Here is an 11326-nt window from a genome sequence, read left to right on the forward strand (position 1 = left end):
AGTGCTGGGATTACAGGCGTGAGCCACCGCGCCCGGCATTTTTTGCTCTTAAATGTAAGTACTGTGAAAGTAAACCAAGTTTTTCCATTGTGTTACTACTATCTGGAGAAGCTGCATGGTGAATCCTTTCTGTAACTAACCTGACTTCTTCCCCCGTAAACTGAAGGTAAACAAGTTATGCCAATATATTCAAGTTACAGGCAAAACCACTCAGTTTCCAACTGCCCTTTGGATAGTAAAGATTAGGTGCTTCGACCAGCAGCAAGAAAAGATGGGACAAGTTAAAATTAAACTCTCTTGCTTTCAAAATTGGATTTCCAGACTTGATTCACATGTTTACTTAAATGCTGTGATAATATTCTAAAACTACGTCCTTGAATTTGAAGATCCACAAAGTATGGATGAGACAGAATATCTCTGGATCTATTTAGCACCCTTGCTGTATTACTGAAATTTAAAAGTTTATCATATAAAATATCTTACACCTTTGGAATTTTTATGCCATACCTCTTGAAATATTGTAATTATAAGTTTACCTTGTAAATTATCCTTTGTTGTGCAGAGAATCTGACCAATTTACTCATTCCACTGGTCCAGCTGCCATTTTATTTATTTTTATTTTTTTTGAGACGGAGTCTTGCTCTGTTGCCCAGGCTGGAGTGCAGTGGTGTGATCTTGGCTCACTGCACGCTCCACCTCCTGGGTTCACGCCATTCTCCTGCCTCAGCCTCCCGAGTAGCTGGGACTAGAGGCGCCGCCACCACGCCCGGCTAATTTTTTTTGTATTTTTAGTAGAGACGGGGTTTCACTGTGTTAGCCAGGATGGTCTCCATCTCCTGACCTCGTGATCCTCCCGCCTCGGCCTCCCAGAGTGCTGAGATTGCAGGCGTGAGCCACCATACCCAGCCCATTTTATTTTATCTAAGTGTGGCCTTAGGAGAAATCTCTTGGTAGCTGCCTGCATGATTGGCAAGTTGAAGTTGGAATTTTTTATGGTTTGTATTAATGGATCTGATTTTTAGAAGTTGCTTGCTAAGAAAATTACCCTCTTCATTTCTGTTTTTAGTAGGGAGGCCTTGGCATTTGTCCAGCAATTAATGAGAAATCATGGTACAATTATGTTTTATTTTTTTTCTTAATTCTTTCTGCGTTTGACATAATGGTGAAAATTAAAGAACCTTGAGTGGAAAATGCCTTAGCAAAATAAAAGCATATAGCAATTATATTCTGACCTTGGTTTTTTTCCCTTCTATAACTATATATTTTTTCACAGAATTAATTATATTCTAAAGCGTACCCAGGCTCTCTGTTTGCTACGAGATGTTTGCTGCTAGAGTGATTGCGTGCTACTTTGCCCTTAGATGAAGCAGTGCTTTCATAACTTCTAAAGATGCCTGAATTGCCTGAGATTTTTTATGGTTTAAATTAAGTTTTCTTTATTGTTCATACTGATAGAAATCCGGCTGTACTCCAGCTATTAGGATAAATTGGTGTGTTGTCTGTAGAAATGAGCTCTTCTAACGGAATAACAGACATACAATTTATATGCAGTTACTCTAATCTGTAGTATGGCAAGGTACAGAGCAGTCCCGGCATGAGCACGGTGACTTAGTCGCTGCTGAGATTACTCACGGGGGCTTATTTCTATCATGGACAATTTAAGTCTATGTTAAGGTGATGACGCCTCCATGATAGTATTGCTGTTTACCCCTGAAAGGTAATGTAGATCACAAGAGTCTAAAATAGATCAGTGAATGCTTCAGTCATTTAAATTGATACTTAAAGATAAGACATTTTAGTTGAAAATAAACGTAGCAGCCTCTTCCCTGTGGTCATAAACATGTTGGCACTTACTCATGTGCCTGCTGATGCAGGAGATTGGCTGTGCCTAATTCATACTGTCTGGCCCTTAAAAGGATCAAATAGAAGATCTTGACATCATTAAGATTTAGTTTCCTGAAATACTTACTCTTGGAAGTAGATTTCTGTGAAAGAAAAAAATTGATTTTTAGTTGGTTGCCCTGGGAGAATGATGTTATTTAAAAAAACAACAATTTACTGGTAGCGTGTGTTCAGTGTTTGGCTAGAATTACTTGATTCTTTTATTAAACTATTTTTTTTTTTTCTAATAGAAAAGTATTTGCAGTTTAAACAGTGTTGATCACATAAGCACATACAGAGGATGAAGTTAAAATTTTCCAGTAACCCTGTCAGGACCAGACACATTCTGTTAATATTTGTATATACTGATTTTTTTCTGTGTATTTGTATGTATCATATGCATAGTATTTTGTCAGCTTATTTTGTTGAAGTAAATAATGAACATTATTTTATGCCATTAAATATTTTTTGACACCAAGGCTTATTAAAATGATCTCTGAAACTCTATTTTGTGAATATAATCGTCCCGTGGTATACGAGGGGAATTGGTTCTAGGACCCGCGTGGATACCAAACTCCACACGTACTCATGTCCTGCAGTCGGCCCTGTGGAACCTGTGGGTTGGGAAAGCGGGCCTCCCATACGAGTGAGTTTCACACCCCGAGGAGGCTATGTTTCTGTGTGTGCCGTTGGCTGTAAGTGGACCCGCACAGTTCAGATTGGTGTGATTCAAGGGTCAGCTGTATCTGCGATTTTTTCCTGGGAAGAACTACGCTTTTCATCAGATTATTGGAAAGGGCTGTGGTAGTTAAGAACAATCTATTTTTAATGACTACATGGTAATATTTTATAATTCATTTATGTATTCCCTTGTTTTTAAGACATTTAGCATAGCATATTGGAAGTATGATATATGCTGATGAAGAATATTTTATTCCAGTAATGCAAGTATAACATATTATTCAGAGTTTATTCATATTCACAAATGAGACTGTCCTGTAATATTTTTGGTATTTTTCTAATCACATGTGCTAGTGCCAGTTTCATGAAATCAACTGAGGCCATCCTATATGTATTTCTGTGGCCTATAATACATTAAGCAACCTAAGAATTATGTCTTAAAAAGTGTTAGTAGCCCTGTGCCTTAGTGATAGTATTTTGTATTTCCAGTTTCTTCTGAAGATACTGTTTTCAGGGTCTCCTCTCTCTTGCTTCTTGGGTTAATTTTGACCATTACATTTTGCTAAGAAATCGTTAATTTTGTATTGCTATGTAATTTTTAAAGATATTCGGGATTTATGGAAAGATCACCAGCAAGGCACTTGGGGTGTGATACGACTGAAATGTGTTTTACCGCCTGACTGGAGAAATCAGCCATGCATCACAGGGCAGTGCTGAGTCTTAGGCCTTCCAGCTTTTAACTGAAAATACTGCCAAGTGCTGAGGTTATGGTCCCAGTGCCATTTCTCCTTCAAAGGAAGTAGGGCTCCTTGGAGAAGTGGCTGATTCTAGGTATTGGAAGAAACAGAGCTAAGCCTGCATCACGATCTATAGCAGAAAAGCAGGGCAGATCACTCGGGTCCAGTGTGAAGGACTCAGGAGCGGCTTGAAGAGGCTCCCCCTCCCCGCATAGGAGATGGAGAGCCCCAGGAAGAGCATAACTGTGATGGAGGAAGCACTGGATATGCTTAAATCAACACTCTCATGATAATTAAAAACGAATTGGTTATCATTGGAGAATGTAAACAGAGGCATTATCAGATGCTTCCTCAGCTTTTTTTGATATAGTCAAATGGTTTCCTCTTTTAATCTGTTGATATAATTAATTATGGTGATATTAACAATTCCTGATGAGGCATCTTTAGCTCAGAGGAAAGGATGGTGTATTTATTAAATGGGGCTGGCCCGGCCAGTAAAGAAAAAAATGCCATCTAGGAGAAAACGTAGACTTCCCCCTTATAACATACTGTGTGCCAGGATTATACGAAGTTCCAGAGGAATTAAAGATCTAGGTAATAGGCCGGGCATGGTGGCTCCTGCCTGTAATCCCAGCACTTTGGGAGGCTGAGGCAGGCAGATCGCTTGAGCTCAGGAGTTTGAGAGCAACCTGGGCAATATGGTGAAACCCTGTCTCTACAAAAAATACAAAAAATTAGCCGGGCATGGTGGTGTGCTCCTGTGGTCCCCGTTACCTGGGAGGCTGAGGTGGGAGGATGACTTGAGCTGGAGGGGCAGACGTTGCAGTGAGCCAAGATCGTGCCGGTGCGCTCCAGCCTGGGCCAGAGAGTGAGACCCTGTCTCAAAAAAAAAAAAAAAAAAAAAGATCTAGGTAATAAAAATAACTCAATAGAAATACTGAAAGAACTTGATGGAGAATATTTTCATAATCTAGGAATGGGAAGATCTTAGGAAGACAGGAAACTCAGAAACCATAAAGGGAGACAGACATTTATCTGTATATAACAAAACATAGAACCAAAATATGGACCATACTATAAACAATGGCAAATGATTAACTTGGAAAAATTAAATCTCTGCTATTTAATGATTCACAAATGATCACTATTCCTAATGTACAAAGAATTTTTGTATATTGATGAGAGAACAAAATGAATAGAAAGATGGGTCAAGGGCATGAAAAGACCATTCACAGGAGAAGAATGGCCAATGGCAGTTAGAACTATGAAAATATGCTCAGCTTCGTTTTTGGTTAATGACAGCAATATAGGATAACCATGATTCCACCTAACTGGCAAAATCTAAAATGAGCCAGGATTGCAAAAACAGGACATCCTGCCCCTGGGAGTGTCAGTCTACACAGCTGTGTGGAAAGGAAACCTGGCATTGTCTATAAAAACTAAAAGCTACTTCAATTCAGCAGTTGTGCTTTTATAAAACAAGTTTATAGAACTAAAAGCGCTAGTCTGTTAGGGTGTAGACTGAAAAATGAGAATGGCCTCATTGTTGCAGTGGCAAGTAAACTGGAAGCAACAGCCATTGAATTTTCTCCTTACTACTCGGTTTCCTTTCTAACGGCGGTGCTGTAGGTGCCCATCAGGGTCAGGGCAGGGGAGCTGTGTGCCAGTGAGGAAGAAAGCTCCTGAGCACAGATGGTTCCCCAGGGAGCCACACAGGGGTCCCTTCTACAGTGCCACCTGGCTGGTGCTGGCCCCTTGTACACGTGGGTACATGTACAGCAAGGTCTGCCCATAGAGCTTGGGACTTGTCTGTGAACAGAGGACCCCAGCCTGGGCCCCTCTGTGTTCCAGGCTTTGGGGCTCTGCAAAAGAGAGACTGCAAGGGCAGGCAGACTGATGGGAGGAGACACAGCTGCTGCCTGTGAGGGAGGGAACCCCAAACGCCTGCACTGTTACTGAGGAAGAGCTCCGTGCGGCCCAAGAAGCCTCAGTGTTAGGCTACAGAGGCTCTAATGGACGTTCTGAGTCTCCAAGGAAGACATAACTTGTTTTTGTTATACTTTAGTTTTAAAAGTTTAGGAAATACATAGTTCAATTTAGAGAGATTTCTGTGTTTCATATAAGTTTTATTGTATAAATGGGTAAGAGTCTCTGTGTCTGGAGAACTTGGCTTTCTAGAATAACTTATTCTTTGATGTTGCTGTTGGTTATTATTTTGCCATAAATATCACTCTTTAATGTTTCCATGCCCCTTCGCTCTCAGTTTTTTGTAGCATCAGATCCAACAGTTAAAACAGATCGACTGTGGCATGACAAGTATACTTTGAGGAAATCGATGATTCCTTCATTTATTACGATGGATCAGTCTAGGAAGGTAGGATTAGAAGAGATTTTTGTGATTTTGATGTTTTATGGCTATGTATACTTGGATTATGTGACAAAACCAATTTCCATAAGACTTCATGCGTTTTGAGATTGTTAATGTTCTGGAGATGAAGTAAGTGCATATTAATTGAATACATCAACATAGTATGTGTTCAGTGTATCTTTGAGTTACTAGAATTCGCTCCATACTGTAGCAGGTGCCTTGTTACTTTTCAATCAATAGCCAATTTGTCGCTTAGGAATATTTGTAGATTTGGGCAATCGTTTTAAATTTACATAAAGGTAATCATAGAATGTTTTTCTTTTTAGGTCCTTTTGATAGGAAAATCAATAAATTTCTTGCACCAAGTTTGTCATGATCAGACTCCCACTACAAAGATGATAGCCGTGACCAAGTCTGCAGAGTCACCCCAGGACGGTATGATGATGCTGGTGGGATGGTGATGATGGTGATGGTGTGATGATGGTGATGATGATGTGAGGACGGTGATGCTCACGGTAACAGTGATGATGATGACGTGGTGATGGTGATGGTGTGATGATGGGGATGATGGGGATGTGATGATAACGGTGTTGGGGATGGGTGGTGGTGATGATGATGGTGGCGTGGTGGTGGCAGTGATGGTGGTGATGATGGTGGTGGTGTGATGATGGTGAGGTGACGGTGTTGGGGATGGGTGGCGATGATGGCATGGTAGTGGCAGTGATGGTGGTGGTGATGTTGATGGTGATGTGGTGATGGTGATGATGTGATGATGGTGAGGTGATAGTGTTGGGGATGGGTGGTGGTGATGATGGTGTGGTGGTGGCAGTGATGGTGGTGGTGATGGTGATGATGGTGAGGTGACAGTGTTGGGGATGGGTTGTGGTGATGATGACGTGGTGGCAGTGATGGTGGTGATGATGGTGATGATGGTGAGGTGACGGTGTTGGGGATGGATGGTGGTGATGATGGTGATGGTGATGATGGTGAGGTGATGGTGTTGGGGATGGGTGGTGGTGATGGCGTGGTGGTGGCAGTGATGATGGTGATGGTGAGGTGACGGTGTTGGGGATGGGTGGTGATGGTGGCGTGGTGGTAGCAGTGATAGTGGTGATGATGTTGATGGTGATGATGGTGGTAATGATGATGGTGATGTGATGATAGTAATGACATTGATAATTGTGATGGTGATAGTAATGATATGATGATGGTGATGATAGTGGAGGTGATGGTGATGGTGATGTGCTAATGTTACAGATTACTTAAAAGTGTTTTTTGTACCATAGGATTTATAGCTCATTGGAATTACTCTCTAAAACACCTGAATACATAGTATTATGTATGTATATGTATATAGTACTGTGTAAATTTTTAATTTCCTTTTTATACAGAGTTAAACCGTAAGTGTTGGAATAGGTATAGCTATTTTGTCCTTCTTAATTTGTGTTACTTTTTAAAATGATAAAGTGACAGTGTGCCAAAATAAGGAACAACAGAAGAAATATTGCTAATGGTAGCTCATTCTTTGGGATGCAAAGGCTTCGTTTGGAGAAGAGCCAGGACTTACTGCACTTACTGTGTTTATTGCATTCAGAGTGCTGCGTGAGGGGTCAGCTTGTGTGAAGCGCTGAGGCTTTCCCTTGTTCTCTTCCTTTTCCCCATTTGCTGCCTGCCCCACCCTCAGTAATTTCATGATGATGTTTTGTGTATGGCTAACTTACATTTATAGCTCTCCAGTTTTGGCTGTATTTGCTATTATATTGTCATGGTTCATTCAAAAGGTTTACTTTGCGTAGGACACTGTGGTAGCTACAGGAAAGAGATGATGACTTCACCATGACTATTCTTTCATGAGCTTATTAGTCTGGTCTTGGAGAGGAGATGCGTAATAAAATAACCAGTAGTCAGTAATAAAGGTGGAAAGTGATCAGGGATGTGAGATTTGCAGGTGAAGTGCTTTGGGTATTTTCAGGCAAGGCTCAACAGGAAGGCTTTGGAAGGAGGCAGAAATTGCACTGGCCGTGGAGAAGGAGGAGAATTTGGTTGTGGGTTATCATGCAGCCCAGGACAAAGGAATAACGTGCATGAAAGTGCAGATGAGAAATAGGACGAATTAGACTTATCTAAAGATTGTAGTGAAAACAAAAAGGTGTAAGTTATTGTTATTTATTAATGTGACAGACTTAAAGAGAGACAGACTAGGACCTGGTGTAGGAAGTAGGATAGGTTACTGGGTGTGGTTTTAGCTACGGGTGTTACTGGAATGACAGATGTTCTCTAACAGGACTTGGCTCTCTGGACAGGAGGGCTGGGGATCAGGAAGTCAGTGATGGCACTAGAACTCTGAGCTCATGAGGCCTAGTCGGAAGGGCAGCAGGGAATTTTGGAAGAGGATAGCACTGAGAGAGGAGTGTCATTTAGGGCAATTTGGTTTTCAGTAACTGAGAGGACTTACTAATGGAGGCTTCCAGCATGTATTGGAAATGCTGTACTGAAACTCTGGTTAAAAGTTAGGGCCAAGTATAGAGATTTTGGAAGCATTTATCTCACCATGGTAACTCAGGACAAGGCAGGATGGTGTAGCAAGAGCTCCCGTGTGGTCCAGGGCAGGTCCCTTTTCAGGCGTGTGAGAGCCATGGCCCCTCTCACCCTAAAGCATTCACACACCATTTTACATGTATTTTTTTGGGGGGAGGTCCATATACCCCAGATTAGTTCCTGGAATAGAGATAGATGTGATCCAGTGCAGATTTTGGGGAAATGCTTCTACATTGAAGAGGTGGAAGGAAGAAGAACCAGGAGAGCAGTTGTGTTCAAGTGATGACCTTTCATGGTGCCTAGAGAAGATGGCGCAGAAATGGGCTGTGCCCGGGACAGGGCGTCCCCACGCTCCTGCTGTGCGGGAGACTCTCCATGAAGGTTGCTGCTGCTTGTGCGAGCTCTGAGTCTGCAGTACTGCCGGCGGCTCCCACACCCACCGCCCCATATCTGCAGATTCAATCAACTGAGGATCAAAAACATTTAAAAAATGCAGCCATTAAAAAAATACAAAAAAAATCCACCCCAATAGTGTAACAGCTATTTGCATAGCATGTACATTGTGCTAGATATTATAAGTAATTTAGAGGTGATTTAACGTACATGGGAAGGTGTGTGTAGGTTAGGTGCAAATATTGCTCTGTTTTATAGAAAAGACTTGAGCATCAGGGGATTTCGGTATCTGTGGGGGTCGTGGGATTGGTCCCCTGCAGATGCTGAGGGCGACAGGGCGCTGCTGCTTCTCTGAAATGACTCCTGCTGTCCCCGTCGTCCTGTCCACGGCTGCCAGGGTCAGTGGAGAGCAGAGTTTCTGCTGTTGAGTGTTTATAGTATAACTGGGAAGGTAGAAGATACAAATCCTAAAAGACTCTTAATAATGGTCAAAAAACAGGAGAACATGTCAGATTCATCTTTATCTGTGAAAAGGTTATGAAGATGTAAAAGTGTGAATAAAGAATAAAGAGTGAAAATTTAAAAACTGGAGCACGAGAGATGCCTGAACCCTGAAGGAGCAGAGAGAGTTCCGAGGAGGCTCTGGGTTCTGTGTCTTCATAGGCTGGTTTGGGCTGAGACTGGTTAAGACTGATTCAAACCTTCTCTTTGGAATGAAAATGTTTAATGACTCAAGGGTATAATGAAAACATTTCCAGAGAAAAATCTTTATATCATTAAAATTACGTAGATCAACGGAAATAGAACCCCATGCCCTTAAAACAGGACCGTGGTGAGCTCGTCAAGGGGTTCCGTGGTGTCGTGACTCCAGGCAGACCTCACTCATCCTCAGATAACTACAGCTCCTTCACTGGGAGCGTCTTAGTGTTTTCACTACCGCTGTGTAATTGGAATAATAGCAGCACTAACATAGGCCTGTCTTAACTGCCTTCTTATTCTGAAGGACAAACAAATCTTAGGAGTGAAGACTGATCTATTTAAACTGGGTAACTCAGATAATGGAAAGAGACTTAAACTGAATCAGAAGCTCTCGCCTTTCTTGTCCTTGCTTAGTCTTTGGCTAGCGTTTTGCTTTCTCTCAGTCTGAGGCTGTTCCTCCCACTGGGGTTATTGTCTAGCTTAAGTGTTATTGCGGGTTTAATGAATGATGTATTCATGTAAGTTTTAAAACCGGTTTTGTGCTTTGCGGATGTAAATCAGCACTGTAAGAAGCTCTGTTGTGTGTATAGTCTCCACCTGCGATTTCTTCTGAATAGAAAGCTGTGGAAATGCTTTCTTCCCCTACGTTACTGCGTAGAGTCAGGCGTCTTTACTGGTGACAATCTGGGTTTGTCCCCTAGACGTCTCCAGCAATCTCTGTGGAGTTCACTCTATGATGCGTGATACTACTCAACTTTTGCGAGTTGTACAGTTCACAAAGCCTATTTGCATGTGCTGTTTTGGTCTTAAGACTGATTTATGGAAACGTCTTATGGGTGTGGACGGGTGACTTAGCACTGGCTTGCGCTGTTACCAGTGTGTTTTGGTGAGACTTCCGGTTAGTTCCAGTGCATTAAGGGATTTGGAAATCATGAAGACGCACACGTAGGCGTCTGCTCTGACCCCAGCTGGCAGAAGTGTTCTCATCTTTGTGGTCTTAGGGCTCTGGTCTCCTCCGTGGAACGTCCAGCTGCCCGTGCCTGAGGTCGGTGTGTTACCGGTGCCACAGACCGGGGTTGGCCGTGAGTCTGGGTGTGTGTGCCTTCACTTCTGCTTTGTGAAAACACAGGCTACGGATGCACGTGTTCTCTTCCCTGTTGTTCTTTACAGCCGCAGACCTGTTCACAGACTTAGAAAATGCATTTCAGGGGAAAATTGATGCTGCTTATTTTGAGACCAGCAAATACTTGTTGGATGTTCTCAATAAAAAGTACAGCTTGTTGGACCACATGCAGGCAATGAGACGGTACCTGCTTCTTGGTCAAGGAGACTTCATAAGGCACTTAATGGACTTGCTAAAGTAAGACACTATTTTCATTTCTATAAATGAGTAATATATTTGACATGAGAAGGAATCTTGTGTTTAAAAGAATAAATTATATGAAAGGAAAATGAGTTGAATTCTTCGAGCATACTTTTTTAAATAAAATCTGAAAAGAATGTAAAATTTTCAAAAGGTAAAGCCCCTATATTTTTCTCTGGTTATCAGCAGAGCATCATTGTCATGTTCTGTGCTTTATTCATAAGAGAAACTGGCATTTATTACCAAAACTATGGCGCTTACAGTCTTCATGTATGAGGAGTTTGTCTAATCACAATTAACTTTAGCTTGAGTTTGAAATAAAGCTGAAAAATAAAATACACATTTTAAAATTGAATTTTACTTTTATATTTGTAGTTAATGTTTCACATAAAAACAAAACTACAGCCCTTTTTATTTTGCTCCCTGACATTTCTCATGGCATCTTCCCTTCCAGAGTTAAATGTGTGTCCTTCTCCACCAGTAGAGACAGAGACAGTTCTGGACCAGAGCCTGCTATGCTCCTGGGTCTAGAGACAGTGCAGACCCCGGCCCAGGCAGTGTGAGCCTGGGCATGAGCACCCCCGGGGGCCACAGCCTGGGCCTGGAGATTTTCACCCAAGTGTTTAGAAGAATGAAACTTCTTTTTTGGTGTTCCTTTTAGGACAC

The 11326-nt window shown here is 41.9% G+C and overlaps 1 protein-coding gene across 1 annotated transcript in view; it reads left to right on the forward strand.

The window, feature by feature from the left end:
- The window catches only part of TUBGCP3 (tubulin, gamma complex associated protein 3), a 101789-nt gene that overhangs the window by 48247 nt on the left and 42216 nt on the right, over positions 1-11326 (forward strand). Inside the window, exons 12-14 of the mRNA XM_011979451.1 lie at positions 5563-5673; positions 5994-6102; positions 10468-10657. Coding sequence (XP_011834841.1) covers positions 5563-5673; positions 5994-6102; positions 10468-10657 — 410 coding nt within the window. The remainder of the gene's footprint in view (positions 1-5562; positions 5674-5993; positions 6103-10467; positions 10658-11326) is intronic.

This window comes from Mandrillus leucophaeus, unplaced genomic scaffold (genome assembly GCF_000951045.1).
Source record: "Mandrillus leucophaeus isolate KB7577 unplaced genomic scaffold, Mleu.le_1.0 Scaffold201, whole genome shotgun sequence".
Lineage (NCBI taxonomy): Eukaryota > Metazoa > Chordata > Mammalia > Primates > Cercopithecidae > Mandrillus > Mandrillus leucophaeus.